Source organism: Glandiceps talaboti, chromosome 4 (assembly GCF_964340395.1).
Source record: "Glandiceps talaboti chromosome 4, keGlaTala1.1, whole genome shotgun sequence".
Lineage (NCBI taxonomy): Eukaryota > Metazoa > Hemichordata > Enteropneusta > Spengelidae > Glandiceps > Glandiceps talaboti.
Genome location: NC_135552.1, coordinates 1,291,209 through 1,311,768, shown reverse-complemented (window position 1 = coordinate 1,311,768; position 20,560 = coordinate 1,291,209). Strand labels below are relative to the sequence as shown.

Genomic DNA, 20,560 nt, shown 5'->3' with positions numbered 1-20,560 from the left:
ATGTGTACATCCTTCACAATTTCAGGCACATTAGCATTAATATTTATATTATCTTAATGATTTCAAAATAGGAAGACATAGCTATTTGACCCGGAAGATGAAGGTCAAGGTCAAAAGTCAGTGTGTCATTAGAAAGCTCATCATTTATAACCAAGGTGAAGGCACTTGAATAGGATCTCTATCTGTTAAGCGTCATCGGCCAATATGTGAATATTTATGACACATATGGCTGCCATTTTGCCTATATCGTGGGAGTTGTGAAATGAAGTGATGTGTATATGCTGACTATAGCATCTGACATTTGTACAAGGTTTGGTTGAAATCAGTCCATGCATATCAGAGATATCCATACACACTCTGACAACAATATGGCTATTGACCTTGAAGATGGAGGTCAAGGTCAAAAGTCAATGTGCCATTAAAAAGCTCATAATTGATAACATGAACACTTGAATGAGGTCTCTTAAACTTCAAGAGTTATTGGGCAAAGTGTGATTATTTACGACAAATATGGCCACCATCTCGCTGTTGTTGTGAGGGTTGCAAAACAAAGTGATGTGCATATGTCCTCTATAACATGACAATTGTACCAGGTTTGGCTGAAATTGGTGCATGCATATTGGAGATACAGGTGGATATGGACAGGAGGATGGATGGACGGACGGACAGACAGATGGAGCCCAACGTAGTAGCCCCCATCGGGCTCCGCCCTTGTTTTTTTTGTAACATCTAGAAGTGGTTTTGTTGTTCAGCTCTTCCACTATGCAGTTCTGTTTTACACCATCATTTGGCTATTGCTATGGGCGTGGTCTTGTTGCTAGGCATATTTAAATACATTTTTTGAATCTTTATTAACTTGCCTACCCTTCCCACTTTTCATCTTTGCAATATACACAACCATTTGGATATTGCTATGGGTGTGGTCTTGTTGCTAGGCATACTGGCATACATATTCTTATTCTTCATTCACTTACCCCTCTGTCTCTGTTGTTATCCTTGTAATATGCATTATCACTTAACTGTTGTTATCCTTGTAGTATGCATCATCACTTAACTGTTGTTATCCTTGTAATATGCATTATCACTTAACTGTTGTTATCCTTGTAGTATGCATTATCACTTAACTGTTGTTATCCTTGTAATATGCATTATCACTTAACTGTTGTTATCCTTGTAATATGCATTATCACTTAACTGTTGTTATCCTTGTAATATGCATTATCACTTAACTGTTGTTATCCTTGTAATGTGTATTATCACTTAACTGTTGTTATCCTTGTAATATGTATTATCACTTAACTGTTGTTATCCTTGTAATATGCATTATCACTTAACTGTTGTTATCCTTGTAATATGTATTATCACTTAACTGTTGTTATCCTTGTAATATGTATTATCACTTAACTGTTGTTATCCTTGTAATATGCATTATCACTTAACTGTTGTTATCCTTGTAATATGCATTATCACTTAACTGTTGTTATCCTTGTAATATGCATTATCACTTAACTGTTGTTATCCTTGTAATATGCATTATCACTTAACTGTTGTTATCCTTGTAATATGCATTATCACTTAACTGTTGTTATCCTTGTAATATGCATTATCACTTAACTGTTGTTATCCTTGTAATATGCATTATCACTTAACTGTTGTTATCCTTGTAATATGCATTATCACTTAACTGTTGTTATCCTTGTAATGTGCATTATCACTTAACTGTTGTTATCCTTGTAATGTGCATTATCACTTAACTGTTGTTATCCTTGTAATATGCATTATCACTTAACTGTTGTTATCCTTGTAGTATGCATTGTCACTTAACTGTTGTTATCCTTGTAGTATGCATTATCACTTAACTGTCGTTATCCTTGTAATATGCATTATCACTTAACTGTTGTTATCCTTGTAATATGCATTATCACTTAACTGTTGTTATCCTTGTAATGTGCATTATCACTTAACTGTTGTTATCCTTGTAATGTGCATTATCACTTAACTGTTGTTATCCTTGTAATATGCATTATCACTTAACTGTTGTTATCCTTGTAATGTGCATTATCACTTAACTGTTGTTATCCTTGTAGTATGCATTATCACTTAACTGTTGTTATCCTTGTAGTATGCATTATCACTTAACTGTTGTTATCCTTGTAATATGCATTATCACTTAACTGTTGTTATCCTTGTAGTATGCATTATCACTTAACTGTTGTTATCCTTGTAATATGCATTATCACTTAACTGTTGTTATCCTTGTAGTATGCATTATCACTTAACTGTCGTTATCCTTGTAGTATGCATTATCACTTAACTGTCGTTATCCTTGTAATATGCATTATCACTTAACTGTTATCCTTGTAGTATGCATTATCACTTAACTGTTGTTATCCTTGTAATATGCATTATCACTTAACTGTTGTTATCCTTGTAATATGCATTATCACTTAACTGTTGTTATCCTTGTAATATGCATTATCACTTAACTGTTGTTATCCTTGTAATATGCATTATCACTTAACTGTTGTTATCCTTGTAATATGCATTATCACTTAACTGTCGTTATCCTTGTAATATGCATTATCACTTAACTGTTGTTATCCTTGTAATATGCATTATCACTTAACTGTTGTTATCCTTGTAATGTGCATTATCACTTAACTGTTGTTATCCTTGTAATGTGCATTATCACTTAACTGTTGTTATCCTTGTAATGTGCATTATCACTTAACTGTTGTTATCCTTGTAATATGTATTATCACTTAACTGTTGTTATCCTTGTAATATGTATTATCACTTAACTGTTGTTATCCTTGTAATGTGCATTATCACTTAACTGTTGTTATCCTTGTAATATGCATTATCACTTAACTGTTGTTATCCTTGTAGTATGCATTATCACTTAACTGTTGTTATCCTTGTAATATGTATTATCACTTAACTGTTGTTATCCTTGTAATATGTATTATCACTTAACTGTTGTTATCCTTGTAATATGCATTATCACTTAACTGTTGTTATCCTTGTAATATGTATTATCACTTAACTGTTGTTATCCTTGTAATATGCATTATCACTTAACTGTTGTTATCCTTGTAATATGTATTATCACTTAACTGTTGTTATCCTTGTAATATGCATTATCACTTAACTGTTGTTATCCTTGTAATATGCATTATCACTTAACTGTTGTTATCCTTGTAATATGCATTATCACTTAACTGTTGTTATCCTTGTAATATGCATTATCACTTAACTGTTGTTATCCTTGTAGTATGCATTATCACTTAACTGTTGTTATCCTTGTAATATGCATTATCACTTAACTGTTGTTATCCTTGTAGTATGCATTATCACTTAACTGTTGTTATCCTTGTAATATGCATTATCACTTAACTGTTGTTATCCTTGTAGTATGCATTATCACTTAACTGTTGTTATCCATGTAGTATGCATTATCACTTAACTGTTGTTATCCTTGTAATATGCATTATCACTTAACTGTTGTTATCCTTGTAGTATGCATTATCACTTAACTGTTGTTATCCTTGTAATATGCATTATCACTTAACTGTTGTTATCCTTGTAGTATGCATTATCACTTAACTGTTGTTATCCTTGTAATATGCATTATCACTTAACTGTTGTTATCCTTGTAATATGCATTATCACTTAACTGTTGTTATCCTTGTAATATGCATTATCACTTAACTGTTGTTATCCTTGTAATATGCATTATCACTTAACTGTTGTTATCCTTGTAATATGCATTATCACTTAACTTTTTGTCCAAAAACAAAGTAACGTGTATATGTCTCATATGATATAGCACCTTTTTTGTGTCAGGTTCAAAAGAAATCTGATATTGTATGTCTAAGAAATGGCATATTATGGATAGATTGTAACAGTCCCCCCCCAAAAAAAATGCCTGTTGCCCACCCTTGCTATATCAGAACATGTTTGCGCCTTTCAGCACTCAATCTTAGTCTGCGGATCTCTAAATGACGGCTTTGAACTTGACGTTTATTGAAACTTTATTATGTAAATGAATTTGGTGCCATTGAGGTAACGTTGTTTCTAGTACTTGTGGTTACTCTCTCAAGGAAATTATCTAACACTTTATATTTTTCTACCACGTCTTCCTTTCTTCTTTCTCTTTGGTTTAGTATTTGGTTTTTCCAAAACTGGCAGCAAGTGATGAACTTCATCTTCAAGAGTTCCATCATCTGCTGCAAGGACTACCTCTTCATCTGCAGTATCTAGAGAATGAAACATTTGACACTGAGTAAATTCAGAGTTCTGAATAAACCAGTGCAGTTCAATACAATACTAAGGTTGTATATCTGTTATATTTAACAGAATTTGCTAACCTGATGATGTCTTGTTACTGAAAGCGAGGCCTTGGAGTCAAATTTTGTTGAATCCATCCAGTTTTCATTTGTATCTCTAGCTTTACTCATTGACACTGACTCTGTATCAGTTGTCTTATGTGTTCTTCAATAGGACCATAATTAGATTGTAACATCTAAAGCAACTTACAGAATTCTCTCTCTCTCTCTCTCTCTCTCTCTCTCTCTCTCTCTCTCTCTCTCTCTCTCCCTCCCTCCCTCCCTCCCCCCCTCTCTCTCTCTCTCTCTCTCTCTCTCTCTCTCTCTCTCTCTCTCTCTCTCTCTCTCTCTCTCTCTCTCTCTCTCTCTCTCTCTCTCTCTCTCTCTCCCTCCCTCCCTCCCTCCCTCCCTCCCTCCCTCCCAAAGCTTGTCTAGTTTTGTCTATGGTGTACTGTACTTAGTAGTTATGTTTTCACACTATACAAATGATAATATTCATACTCATAGCCATGCATAAAATCTTTCATTATGTCCTGGCATGCTATGTCAATGCTTGGAATAAATAAGTGTACTAAAAATGTCAAGCTATTTTGCTTCAATCTTTATAGTCTCCTGATTCTATACTTGTACCTTGTTTTCACAATATTCAAATTTGTAATATTTGGGGTTTTCACTAACAAAAACATTACCATTTCTAAAAGTTTTTAGCAGAGGATGGTGACCTGTTCATAATAATTAATAATATGAGATTGTCACCTGATATCACCTTTTTATTTGTCCTTAATCACCGTGAGTGCAGTTTCCGCCAAGTGACACTTGTCTAACGGCATGAACGGTGATACGACACTTGTCTAACGGCATGAACGGTGATACGACAAATGAAGAAGTGATATCGGATAATAACGATGTATCATATGCCTATGCCCAGGAGTTCAAAGGGAATTTACGAAAAATAAAAAGAGCTTGCAGTGCGCTTCATGTGTTGCATGACCTGTTATCAGGTGACATTCACAAAAACGTCAATGCACACAGTTTGCTGACCAAGCTCAACCTGCTCCGACAATCATCAAATTTCATCAGATTTCGATGTAACTTTCCATAATTTTTTCAAAATACAATATTGGTATTAGAGTAAGTTCTCTAAAAGTTTCAGACAATGCTCTAACATGTTAGTAAAACTAGATGGTTGACCTGCTAGCATAACTGCTGCATGCAGTATGATAGTGTGGTACAGTATTATATATGGGTAGCGTACAGTGTCTCAGTGGATGGTTCACAGTCATACCCACTGTTGCAAAATATATGTACCTGTACAGTGTAATGAATTTACAATCATAAATAGCATCATTTGGGTATGGATATTTTTGTCAAAATTTCATGTTTTAAAAATTCCAGTGCTGTGGCATATGCGTTATCCTCGACAATTGGCTGCCATTTTATTTAAGTTTGTTTATGTTTAGAATTAATGTGTTTTGTCCAAAGAGAGAGGTGTTCTCTGATAACGTTTAATGTGATATCATGACGTTTAATGTCCCATATCAGAAGTGATATTTCACGTTAAACGCCATAAGGATTGATATGAACATAGGTATATAATAATAGTTAATAATAGTTAATAATTTAAAAGAAAATTAAATTTCATGCATCATTCATTCAAGTGCACTTGCAAATATATTATCAAATTCTTGATATCACTACTCTGATCACGCAACAAATAGATTTAGATATGTTGTGTCTGCTCATTGGACATGGGACATGCCTACTCTTCAAGATGACGTGATGGAATAAACCATTCAACAATAATTGTTGGATCACGTGGGGGAGGGGGACCTATTCAAGCATGAGTCTGAGTTATGGCTTTGGACATGAAACCTGCACCAACAAAATCACTGCCAAGCAGCCATATTGGATTGTATCATGACGAAAATGGATATGCACATGTATGTCATAGAACACTGTGCTAATACCAACTTTGAATGAGATCTGTTCAAGCATGTCTGAGTTATGGCTTTGGATTTGGAAAATTCGCAAACAAAATGGCTGCCAGGCAGCCATATTGGATTGTATCACGACAACAATGAATATGCACATGTATGTCATATAACACTGTCCTAATAGCAACTTTGAATGAGACCTGTTCACGCATGTCTGAGTTATGGCTTTGGCAAGGAAAATTCGCAAACAAAATAGCTGCTAGGCGGCCATATTGGATTGTATCATAAAACAAATTGATGTGCATATGTATGCCATTGTATGTTGCCCTTGCCCCTGTATCAAATTTGAAAAAAATCGGTCCCGGCATCTCCAAGAAATGGCTGCGGACAGCGGATGCACGGACAGATGGAACCCAATCCATAAGTCCCTGTCCGGTGGGGACTAAAAATATAGCCAAACACAGATATACAGAAAAACAACTGGAGAAGCCTTTGTGATATGATTAGGATCATGACCAGGGTACAATGATGTGTTACATTGTAAGTCATTTTATTTTGTGCACTCTGAGACACTGTTCATTAAAACTATCGTACCATATAGTTTGGGATAACAAACCAATAGTTTTGAGTGTGTTGTTTGCTATATGTCAAAATATGTTTTATACAGGATAGTAACTGATTTACTTACCTTGAATGACTTTTGCTGTATTCAACTTGGACCCTTCATTTGTTTTTATTTCCAGCACCAGTTTCTGCAGCTTTGAGAGGTCTGTTTGCAAATCTTCTGCAAGTCTAGCAACTTCTGTGTTTTCCCATATCCGCTTGTTATGGACATATCTTATGCACTCATCTAGCTTAACTTTGATGTCTCTGAGTTGCTGCCAGGTGAAAATGTAAAGGTAGAAATGTTATAACAAAATACCTGAAGCTTTTTTGTCTTTGCTATATAAATGATCATTTGGCTGTTGCTATGGGTGTGGTCTTGCTGCTAGGCAAATAGACATACATTTAAAAAATATTTATTCAATTGTCTATTAATCCCCGTTGTTATCTACATAATATATGTGATCATTTGGCTGTTGCTATGGGCGTGGTGTTGTTGCTAGGCACATTTGCATACATTTTTGAATGTTTATTCAATTGTCTATTAATCAATATACATGATCATTTGGCTGTTACTATGGTCGTGGTCATGGTTGCTATTGATAATTGCAAACATTTTAAAAATGTTTACTCACTTGCCTACCAGATATTGTTATTTAACCAAAATATACTGCCATTTGGTTGTTGCCAAGGGTGTGCTAATGATTGCTAGGGCCAATTTTGTCAACATCTTTTGAAGAAAATCTGCAGAATAACACCAAGTTTCAGACTCATTGACCTAGTACTTTTTGAGATATAAATTTTCAACCAAAACTGAACATTTTTACACCTAATTTGCATATCACTCATGGAATCCATACATCCAAAGATGCATTCCCATTACATTTCAGCCCAATCTGCTCAGTGGTTTTAGAATTATAGAGTTTTCACCAAAAAGACACATTTTTAGCCCTAAGTTGTATATCACTGATGGGACCATCATATCATGGACAATTCTTAGTAAAAACACCCTGAAGAATGTTTCACCCAAATTTCAGCCCAACCTGCCCAGTAGTTTTTGAGTTTAAGTTTTGAGACCAAAAATCACATTTTTTGACCCAAATCACAAAACGGTGGTAAGATCATTTTGATGTGAACAATATCCCAAATAGACACCCAAGGTAATGGACCCACCAAATATCATGGCAATTGATTACACATATCCACACAGAGAGAGAGAGAGAGAGAGAGAGAGAGAGAGAGAGAGAGAGAGAGAGAGAGAGAGAGAGAGAGAGAGAGAGAGAGAGAGAGAGAGAGAGAGAGAGAGAGAGAGAGAGAGAGAGAGAGAGAGACCCACTAAACAAATTTCAACTCCATATAAACCATCATTTGGCTGTTGCTATGGGCATAGTCTTGTTGCTAGGGATATTTGCATATATTTAAAAAACCTTTATTCACTTACCTACCCATCCCTGTTGTTATCTATGAAATATGTATCATCATTTCACTGTAGCTAAGGGTGCAGTCATGCTCTCTTGGGCCAGTTTTGTCAAAATGTTTTGAACAATAACTACAGAATAACACCTCCAGAAACATCCCCACCAAGTTTCAGCCCCATTTCCCATGTTGTTTCCGAGATGTAAGTTTTTGACCAAAATCGAATTAATGTTGTGAATTAATTCACCTTCATCTATACTTCCCCAGGTGCAGCCACATTCAGCTCACTCTGCTCTTTAATTTTGAAATTATAGATTTTTCACCAAACAGACACATTTTTAGACCTAATGTACATATCACTGATGGGGTCATCATGTCATGAATAATTCTTAATCTAAACACCTCTATGAATGTCCCCATCAAGTTTTGGACTGATCTGTGACCCAGTAGTTTTTGAGTTTAACCTTTTTGCATTTTTTGATCCAAATCACACAACTGTGCTAAGATCATTTTGATTTGAACAATTTCCCAACTAGACGCCCAAGGTAATACACCCACCAAATATCATGGCTATTGGTCCATCAGTTTTTGACTTTACACACACACACGCACGCACGCACGCACGCACACACACACACACACACACACACACTTTTCCATGCCTACTGAACCTCAGTAGTCCAGTTGTGCTAAAATAAAAACCCACTGAATATATTATGAAGATTTGAAAATGTGTTCTTGTTAAAGTTTTACCTGAATGTCTAATGACAGCTGTGCACTAATGACTGTTTTGACTGATGTCTCATCTTCATCAAGATCTGCCAGAAAAGATTCACAACCTATGGACAAAAGTAAAATGATTCAATATGAATGTGCTAAGCCTATGACAGATGAATTGGTAGTTATATATGAGAATTGGTATGTACACCAATCTGAAAGTGTGAACTGCATGATTGAACTTTCAGGCCCATTATTGTCTACTAGGGTGAAGTAGCAATGGTAAATAAAAGGCAGTCAGTCTACATGTGTACATGTTACAACCTTAATACAATGTATACTGGATCTAATTCTTCTTTTTGCATAATTTTATGTTCTGTGTTCAGGATAAAGATTCAGCTTTGTTTTAAATACAATTGACCCTTTTTGGGCCACAATAACATACCATGTTACCAGTTGTTCAAATTCAGATTTTGCCATTTTCATGGCACAGAGATTACAAATGATGCCACAATAAATGCAATCAGAGAAAAGCTTGTATTTTAAGTATGGCTTAAGCTGTTTTCAAATATGAAATGATGAGTACAGAAAAGAAAGTACCAGATGTAAACTGAAACAGTTACAGCAGAATAACACCTCTAGAAACATCCCCAAGTTTCAACCCCATTCACCATGCAGTTTGACTTTTTGAAACCTAATTTGCATATGAAAAATTCTTAATCTAAACACCACTAAGAACATTCCAACCAAATTTCAACCCAATTGGCTCATCTATTTTAGAATTATGGATTTTTGACCAAAAAGACATATTTTAGCCCTAATTTGCATATCACTGGTGGGATCATCATGTTATGAACAGCTGTCAATATAAACACAACTAAGAACGTTCCCATCAAGTTTCATACCGATCTTCCCAGTAGTTTTGGCATTAAAGGTTTTTGACAAAAAATACACATTTTAATAACTTATTTGCATATCACTGATGGGATCATCATGTTCTGAATAATTCTTAATCTAAACACCCTTAAGAATGCTCCCATCAAATTTCAGACCAATCCGCTCAGTAGTTTTGAGTATAAGTTTTTTGACAAAAAATAACATTTTTTGACCCAAATAACACATTGGTGGTAAGATCATTTTAATTCGACCAATTTCCCAACTAGACACCCAAGGTAATATACCCACCAGATATCATGGCAATCAGCCCAGTGGTATTTGACTTTAAGTTGTTTACACAAACACATCCACAGACACATACACACACACAGACAGACAGACAGACAGACAGACAGACAGACAGACAGACACTTTGCAATGCCTATAGCACTTCTGAACCTTATCAGTTCAGTTGTGCAAATAAAAACTCACCATCTATGGCTGGATATATACTTTCCACATACTTTTTCTCATATAGTCTGAATAACCTACTTCTCTCCCAATGTCCTAAATTTGCAATGTGTACCTTGTATGTTTGCAAGCTACATTTTTCCTGAGAGAGAGAGAGAGAGAGAGAGAGAGAGAGAGAGAGAGAGAGAGAGAGAGAGAGAGAGAGAGAGAGAGTGTGAGAGAGAGATTGCAAATGATTATTATAATTAATCTTCACTGGATGCATTGTTTACCAAAATCTAATCCAATTCTTATGTTTAGCATATGGAGGATGTATAGCAAGTTTCATTAGAATCGGTACAGTAGTTTTTGATATCATGTCCACAAACAGATAAACAGACAGACTGACAAAAGCATTAACATAACCTGCCTTCGCAGGAGGTAAAAATAGGTCATGTAGGATAATTAACTACTGGCTACATGTATGTCTGCCCAACACGATTGAAACAAAAACAAATGCATGACTTTTCCAAAAGTGCATTGACCTCTATTCTAACTTGTTACCTAATTCAGGGAACTCTCCATTTTTATTGCACATTTTGTTCAGTACATATATTTAATTTTTTATGATGAATGTATGAATAAGTGACACTATATAACTACCTTAACAAGTATATTGGGGGATAAGACCCCTTAGTTGGGAAAGTTTTTGATCTCTCACTAGGTTGGTTGGGGACAGGGATAAATACCTAAATGTAAGAATATGGGTAAGAATGGAAAGGTCATATCTGATAATATAAGGACAGATGCTTCAATAACATGCCAGTGTTTACTGTTCCTAACCTATGGTATGGATTTTCACACAAAATATGCCCATTATTTATTATGAGGTGATTTTAGCAGCTACATGATGTGTGCTTTGTGTTTCCATTGTATCATCTTTGGACAAGATTTGAAAGAAACGGATGAGACACAAAATTAAGTGTACACACATCACAATATATGAAAAAACGCTTGATTTTGCTAATTGACTCTGAAGGTCATGTAATCTTGGGAAATGGTCAAAGTCCTAAAATAATTGCACCTGACAGTAGTGGACATATACATGAAGTCTCTATGTCTTAATGGTTCCAGAGCTGTGGCACAAATTGTTGATTTTTACATGAATTGTGGCTGCCATTCAGGAAAAGTAGTATCGATGGTAAACCAGATAGAATCTGGATGGCAAAACAGATAATAACTGGATGTTCACCATTTCAGATTGGTTTTTCGAATATATCAATTTTGTTGCATTTCAGCAAGCATATCAACCTGTTTAATGCATTGTAATCCATTTTCAGACTTCATATCGGTATAGGAAACCCCATAACAGTCTTCCTCTTTGCAGTATGATGATGAGGGGATCATACCTTTATTACTGTCCACACTAAGTATTTTGACATATATAACACTCACCTCAAGTTTGCTTTGGTCAATCTGCTTCACAATGACATCACCCCAGGGGCCTGGCATAGGTGCTGCACTAAGCCCTGGTACACTGATTCCTGATTGGAGAGTATCCCCATCAACACCTTGTCTTAGTTCACTTGATGGTCCTACTGATGCAGAACTCACAGGGGACAGGGAACTCATTTCTGATTGGCCAGTATTAACATCACCCAGTCCAGGGCCATTTGATAACCCAAAAGGTAAAGTGGGACTCAAAGGTGAATGTAAAGAGGATTCTGATTTGTAATCACCATCACCAACACACCTTGGTCCACCAATCATTTCTATTGGTGTGGCATGACTCACAGCGGATAGTAAACTCATTTCTGATTGGTTTGTCTCACCATCACTAATAAGTCTTTGTTCATTTGACATTCCTATTGGTGTAGCAGCAGGACTTGCAGCTGATGGTACACAGGTTTCTGATTGGAAACTTGCCCCAACAAGTCTTGGTCCACTAAACAATGCTGTAGGGGATGTTGGACTTGCAGATGATGGTAAATTCCCCTGTGGTGAGCCTACTGGAGACCATGGCTCTGAAATAACAATGTTAGGACCTACTTGTTTGTTCAACTAAATCATTGTAGAACTAATCAAACATGTGGTATGTATTTCATTTTCCTGTTAAATCTTTTAAGCTTTAAACCTGACAACATGAATGTAGATAGTTGAATTAAGTTAGCCATCAATTAGTCTAGTTCAAATTTTAGAAAATGTGAATGTAGGCATTTTGGGTTTAAGCTGGAAGGCAACTTTGCTAGTCTTATGGTGATGAATCCAATGAGCATGCTTTCCAAATGAAACTTCGAGAAATTACCTCAAATTTGCATACATTTGCATTATATTGATGTTTTTGGCAAAAATTACATTATCTAGTAAAATTACTTTTAATTAATAAAGACTTCACGATGCCTTTTCCTACTTCTTACCAATTAAGATACATTTTTTGAATAATGTATCATGGGAAAATTCAATAAAGCAATCATGTTGAATCCTTTGATAACTTTGCATTTTATTTTATCTGCAGTTTTTTGCTATGTTCTGTAGACTTACATTCAATAGTTACTGTAATTAGATAATTGTATACGGGTATTTCAAGGATGCTCATCAATCAAATTCATCTGTTAAATTTATTTTTGAGTTTATTGTTGATTCTATTAAACACAATTAAAGCTACTCATAATATGATAATATAGACCCCTGTAGATATATTCTTTTCCTATATTACATGTGGACATGATTTAAAAGAAACTGGCAACAAAGAAATCAGATAAAGTGTCTATGATAGGCTTCAAATGTCTGCATTTTGATAAATTGACCCCAAAGATCAAGGTCATAACAAAAAGACTGTACCTGATAATAGGGGGTAGACACTTGAGTCTGTATATATTATAGTTTTTGAGTTATGCTGTTAATATTGATTTTTAACTACAAATATGGCCACCATTCATTCAAATTTGCCTATCTTGCAAAACAAAGTGAGGTGCACATTGTACCATATGACATGTCACCTTTGTGCCAGGTTTGAAAGAAATTGGATATTGCATGTCTGAGTAATTATGCATGAATATTAATGAGTAATGATCAATTTGCATAATTAATGGATTTTGGTAATTAGGCTTTATCTCAAGAGCGAACACTTTACATTCATTAAAATTTGGTACACACATTTGCGATACCTAAGCGCATCTCTCCTGAAATTATTATTGATGTAGCTTTCAATTTTAATAAGGTATTGGCATTTTTCGATAATTATATGCGGTGGTCACATAAAAGATCGGGAAACGTTGCCAAAAGTGGTGTGACGACACAAATTTTTTTTTTATTGTTCATGATCAGTTCTGCAGTTATCTTCCCTGAAGTAGCAATTAATGTAGGGAGAGTTATTTTTGTTTTCCCTTGGATCTGTAGTCCGTACTGGTTGGACAAACACAAGAAAAAAGAAGATCAAGGCGGGGTATTTAATTTTAATTTTAAAGTGATGCAAACTCACCAGAAAACAATTTTTTTTCTTGGCCTTAAGAATGCCTACTGTGAGATCTATGCTACAACTTTCTATAAAGCTTCCCATTATTACATGTGTGGTTGGCTGCACTACTCAGTGGTTTAATTGGGTCATATTTCCCCCAATTTTCCGACATTGATTAGCTTTGTTCTAAACCGTTCAAAGTATTCGGGTTGCTTGTATTGTAAGGTACATGTATTGAAATATATATCGATAAGTTTCTGTCCAGATCTGAATTTTACATTTTGAGAAACAAATGAACTTGAGAACCATGGAAATTCACCTCAATGTGGCGTGCATTGTGAAATTCTTGAACTGAGTGTCAGAGTGTTACATAAAGGGTATTGCCGCCTTAAACGAGTTGTATAGAATCAGAGTATAGACTGACCAATATCATGCTTACCATAAAGTATGTAAACTTTCTGTGTACTGGCGATGTTATGATGGATTGAATTGTGTCTATTATTTGCCATGGAAACAAATGTACATATCCCGGGTATGTAGGGGATTGCGAAGGCAGAGTAAAGTTGAGTCAAGCTTTCCTGTACTGAGAATAGGTAGCGGACATTTGAACAACTTTTTTGACAACTAACTTTTACTGGGACTTCAAAAATCACAGAGATAGAGCTAAAATTCATTATGTTCAAATGATACCAATAGCAATCCATACATTTGTTCTGTATGTATGGGAAAATGTATGTCTGTATGCATTTCCCAGTAAATTTGAATAATTTCATTTCAAAAGCCATTACACCTGTTCCATTACGTAAATAGATTGATATCACAAAGTCATTTCAGATTTCTTATAGTTTGGCACACCTTTTTGCCAATTCAGGGGTATATCATGTACTAGTAGCCTACTATAACCAAAATTGTTGCATTATTATGTGTAGGAACAAAAATACTCAATATTACCCTTACGGAAGGCATTCAGTTTAAATCTGGTTGTTACCTGATTTTTCTTGCAGAAGATTCTTTTCCTTGAATTTTAGAAATAACAACAATTAGGATAGAAATTGTTTCATCCAGAGATTCTAACGTTGCTGCTTCTCTTATCATGTAAACAATAATTGATTTCAGTTTAGAGAAAGTTTAAATTGCAAAGTAACTTTGATGTCGTAAAAATGCATCTTACTTTAATAGTCAAAAGGACGAAAAAAGCATTAGGCGGCTTGATAAAAGGATTTTTACTTGGAGATGCTTCTATTTACATTTTGCCAAAATTATGCAAATTTAAGCAAATTTGATAGGCAAAATCTTAAAATTTTGCTTGGAATGCATGTCTTTTGGATTCAGCACCATTAAATTATCCTAGACAAGCGACCTATCGGTCAGAATAGCTCCGCTGTTTTTTTTTAAATTTAATTTTTTATTTTGGTGACACGTAGAAATGGTTCAGTTCTTCAGCTCTTCACTATGCAGTTTTGTTTTAGCGATGCAATAAAGTGGTTAGTGGTTCATATGATGTCTCACTGTAAAACACATTTTACACAGAAGTTGGTAATGTATTGTACTTTTATACCATAGTCACCATTTTATAACAAAAATCTACTGTTATGAAAAATTGCACAAAATCTCAGAAAAAAAATGACTGGGAAATGCACACAAGAAAAAGAAAAAAAGAGATGATTTTGAGGTTGTCTATAAATAATTCCATTGTCTTACAGCTTTAACCCTGGGAAATTTTAATGATGAATGAAATAAACTAGGGATCTAAAATAATTTTGAGGCAATTTGAATTTGAATTTTCTAACAAATTTACCAAGTCAACAACATTCAACTTGTACAAGTTGAGTAGATATATATAGGGAAGAAATGTATTAATCGCCATCTTAGTTTCCGGACGGCGACAATCCCCGCCAAGTACCAGAAAGAGAGTCATTCTGGCAGCCATACGTTACAGTGGTAACACTCGTTCATGTTCTATTACCTTTCATAAAGAAAACACAACGAAATGGTTGAAGTGATCTTTTTTTTTAAATTTCTTTTCATCACAACAACAAAATCTGCGTGATCAAAAGTGTTGTAAACTAAACCAGAAAGAATTATCGGACTGGCTAAACTTCCCGATGAACTGGAGTAAGGTCCAAGTCCAAGTAAGCCTCGATAGTACGTGAGAAAATCGTCTCAAACAAGCGATACAACTTTCAAAATATAACTTGACATGTCTTCATTTGTTAGATTTATACAATTCAAGACGCGTTTTCACTCGAAAACAACAATTCTGTGAATAACGACACTCTGAACGCAGCGATTTCTCGGACGATGTTACCACTGTAACGTATGGCTGACAACGACTTGCTTCCGGGTTAATCCCTCGTGCATCCGGGTACCTGGGGTTGTCGCCGTACGGAAACTAAGAAAGATGGAATTTACAGTGTTTCTTGTGACCGGCACGGCGCCTGTCAGCAGACTCGGCCATTTTTTTTCATCATTCCATTGTATTTAAACCTTGTACTTGACATTTCGCAATATTTATAATTCTCAACAAAATACCTCAACATGCCTCACTTCGCTCGTACTCAAAGCAGCCCCTCGGCCCTCGCGGTATGATCACTGATGACATGACGAGAGAACCTTTTCGGATTTACATGTAAAACAGGGAAAGATATGCAAAACATAATGCAAAGTCTGAAGCCAAATTAAAGTTGTGATTATTTGAATTATTTTTACTTGCCAAATATTTGCATTTTGGAAATGGCAAGACACGTTCATGTCGTTTAACTTTACATGTGAACTGTCGGCCAATAAACAAAATTTGGTTGATTCACAGTCCGCAGTTAGACTGCTCTTGCATAACTTCAACCGCATGCCTTCCTTACGCAAGTTGTCTTAATTCTAGTTCACTGTCACTCCAAATTGCACGACAATATAGAATTAATCACAAGTTGCATGTTATCTAAAAACATCACATTTTTATAGTGGGTCTGAAGTGAGATTTTAGTGAGTACCAAGAACGTCTTGTGTTGTTGCTTGCTGTGGAAAATCGCCCGGTCACATGAGGTCAGCTTCAGCTTCTGGTCGAATCAGGATAGAGTATGCAAATAAGGACGTTGCGGACTGGCTGATTATGTAGAAGGGTGCAGAATTTGGATTTGAAGTTTACAACCCTGTTTCGAATAAACGCTTGTCACTTCATGCATTTGGGCGCCCAATGCGTAGAATTATGACTATAGCACATATTACATTGCTTGTTTGACGTCAATAGTGTCTTTTGAAAAGTGGCAGTTTACTTAAAGTCTCGTCGAATGATTTCCAATATGGCGTCGGTCATTATCCTCATTAACATATTCATTTTTTTTTCAAATTACAAAAAAAAAATCATAAAAAATAAAAATGAAGACGTGCTGACTTGAAATTAACAAACCTGAGTAAGCTACCCCCTGCGCATCAACACACCAGATATCAAAGCAATCTGACAATAAGTTTTCACGGAGATGATGAAAATGACATTTTATGAAAAAAAATCATAAAAAATTGAAAATGGCACAGATCAACTTGGCATGAACAAATCTGAATAGCCTCCCCCCAGGGAACATGCACACCAAATATCTAAGAATACTGACTGTCACTTCCGGAGAAAATAATGAAAATATAAAAGTTTGACGGACACCTATGATTCACTCTACTCTCTATACTCTATACAACCTATACCTAAAGCTACGCTTTCAGCTTTCGCTGACAGCGGAGCTAAAAAGTTGCCTGCGGGCTTTTACCCCAAAATGCCTAGAATGCCATTTTCCAGTGACATTTTCTGAAATCGAAATTAGAGATAGTGTCTCAGATATCAGTACAACTGTGAAGTTTGTAAAAAATGACTGCAATTTGGCTAAGTCTGACTGAAGTTTATGACTATTCATTAATAGATGGAAGGACAAACTAATTGCTATAGTTTCCTCTGGAGCTCAAACCATAGGAGCTAAAAATGCAAGAGAAATAACTCTTTTTTTTACCATGAGGCATTGATTCATCATGATCTTCATCAAGTTTCAAATCAATCTGTCCATATTGGTTTGAACTCTCCTGTGTTGCTTCTGCAGATGCTAACCACATTCCACAAATACCACACCATCTCTGATTGATACTTGAAAACTCAGCCAATGGACCAGTTGGTTGTGATTCCTCCACATCACAAGGTTCATCTGCAATATCTGATTCCATCAGAAGTCCATATCGTATCTTTACCACCAATATAGTCAGATTCCTCCTAAGTCTATACTTCCTGAAAGAACGACTGATAGTGTTGGCTGCATTAACACAAGCATGTTTGTGATCGTGACTGGCCTGCTCCTGTCTGGCCCTTTCAAATTCTTCAGCTGACATACCAGTCCCCTCTAAGTCATACTCGACAGCTTCTTCTTCCTCCTTTGTTTGTTCTTCATCAACAACTTCTATTGGTGCAGCAAAAGTACTTGCAGTATCATCATACACTGGTGTGACTACCCCAGGAGGCAGACCTCTGTTGAATCTGTTGTAGAACCTATCTTCTTGGATGGGTCGATACTCGAGGCCTCTGATCCCACCATGTCGAGTATCCCATCTCCACCTACACTGGTGTAAGTACTCATTTTCTCTATCTATTAGAAGTTTCTTCAGGGCTGAAACCACATCGTGAATTCCTTTTGCCTGCTGCACAGATTTCAAAGCCTCAGCAACCCTATCTGGAAGTTTCTTGTCCACTCTGATTGCCGTGAGATGTTTTCTCAAGGTGGGTTCACAAATCACTGGTGTCACAACACCTATATTACTTAGCATCACCAATGCCATTACCAGTGATCGCTCTGCCTCTCCTGACTTAATGCTCTCATCAGAATTTTGGCTGAAGGCATCCTTTAGGATATTAAAATATCCATCATAATGCTCACCACACAGCAAGTTCACCAAGAAGCGGACATGACCACCGAGTTGCTTCAACTCCCCAGCATTAATTTTGGCCATGTTAACAGATGCAAACATGTAATGTTGGTGACCTCTCTTTGCAGCACATAACCTATCAAAGAAGTTGACTTGAGCATAGTAGCTGGCAGGGACAACAACACTGACACCATTGCACTTAGCAAAGATTGCCATGCACAGTGTGTACTTCAACTCCATGAGCATCAATACATTTGCAATGGATGGAATGAGTGGAGGAAGAGCTCTTTTAGCTGGAAGACCGATGAATCTGTTGAAGGACCCTACTGACTGGACAGGATTATTTCTGTCATGTAAGTACTGGGCTGACTCAAAAAAAGGATGCATTAAGCTGAAGAAACTAACTCTTCCTCTGCTACCAAAAGATATCAATCCAATGTCAGGGGGTATCTTCTCTGGATATAGTAATTTCTTTACATGAATTACTTCTTTCGAGTAATCTCCTTGCACCATATTCAACCACTCTTTGAACACACTTGGATCTACCTTGGCAAGTAAATGGAACTTCCATATCAGCAAATACATGTCTGTATTTGAACGTTTGTCTTTAACAGTGGCTGACTGCCATCTTCTTTCAGCAACATTCTGCAGTTGATTCATGACTGAAATTCTTTGAACAATTTTCAAGACAGATTCAACAACACTAGGGTTCTCACTTGAAATCCTTTGATGGAAGTGTTTTGGTAAAAGGGCTTCAGAGAGCAGAACACAAAGTTTGTCTGCTTCTTCATCAGAAGGACTCAGTTGTTCTATGTCTTTCCTCATCGTGTCCATGTGTGGCAACTTTTTGGATGCATTAAATAACACATCATTTAGCATGATTTCAGCTACAATAGCTTGTAGATAGTTTAGGTAGGAATACCGTGTATACATGTTGTGAAGATGTGGACACTTTCCTTTCACTGTACATGCAACACCAATGACATAATTTGGACACTGGCACAGTTGTTCCTGGTCATTAGTCAAGGTAGATCGCATGGAATTCACCCATTCTGAAGCAACACCAAACAAGTATTTGATGATTCTCGTGCGTACCTGGTTAAGTCTGACCTGTTTAGTATCTGGATCTACATCACAATGACCTTGATCCATCTTCAAGAACCGGGCACCTTCATTCACTAATACCTCCCTCATATTCCCTGCAGCTTCTTTCAGACCATAGAAATTGTCACACTGAGCAGCCATATGTTTTTCATGTATCTCTACTGGCTTGAACAGAACTGATATCAGCTTGAGAAGCATCTCTAGAATAGTAAGGGCTGTTGACTGGATAACATCCCTGGTGACAGGCCAGTTTGTCATCAAGATATCAACACATTCTATTTGTCCTGTTATGTTGTTGTCTTTATAGAAGAGCAGTATTGCCTCATGAAGCAAATGTTTGTCTTTCCTCATACCAGCAGCTATCATGGTAGCTTCTGCCTGGCCAGGTAAGTTACCACTATCTCTGAACAATGCAATAGCCTCTTCCAGGTATCCCAGAACATTTTGGTGATCTTCATCATTTTCATGTCCCTGCACATGCACTCGGCTATATGCTAGAAGAACTTCTGCTCTAAATGATGAGTCATCCTTTGGATCAGCACACTCAAGAGCTTCTTTCAGTTTCCCTCTGGATCTCATGAGTTTTGCAGCTTCTAGTAATCTTCCACTCGTCTTCAAAATCTGTGCAGCATCCTCAATTCTGTTTTTGTTCATTAAGAATGTACGCTGGGCTTCAAGTGAAGGGAACCGAGTAATAGCTTCTAACATTTTGCCAAAATTATGAGAATGAAAGTGCATTTCAGCTGCCCTATATGATAATCTCTCAATGGTATTAAGTACACTGA

At 36.2% G+C, this 20,560-nt stretch overlaps 1 protein-coding gene across 1 annotated transcript in view; it reads right to left on the bottom strand.

The window, feature by feature from the left end:
* Positions 1-3,941: 3,941 nt before the first annotated feature.
* Positions 3,942-20,560, bottom strand: part of LOC144433630 (TPR and ankyrin repeat-containing protein 1-like) — a 193,973-nt gene continuing 177,354 nt past the window's right edge. Inside the window, exons 23-28 of the mRNA XM_078121973.1 lie at positions 17,771-20,556; positions 11,780-12,348; positions 10,367-10,487; positions 9,035-9,120; positions 6,951-7,140; positions 3,942-4,259 (exon numbers count right to left, since the gene is read on the bottom strand). Coding sequence (XP_077978099.1) covers positions 4,120-4,259; positions 6,951-7,140; positions 9,035-9,120; positions 10,367-10,487; positions 11,780-12,348; positions 17,771-20,556 — 3,892 coding nt within the window. The 3' untranslated portion in view covers positions 3,942-4,119. The remainder of the gene's footprint in view (positions 4,260-6,950; positions 7,141-9,034; positions 9,121-10,366; positions 10,488-11,779; positions 12,349-17,770; positions 20,557-20,560) is intronic.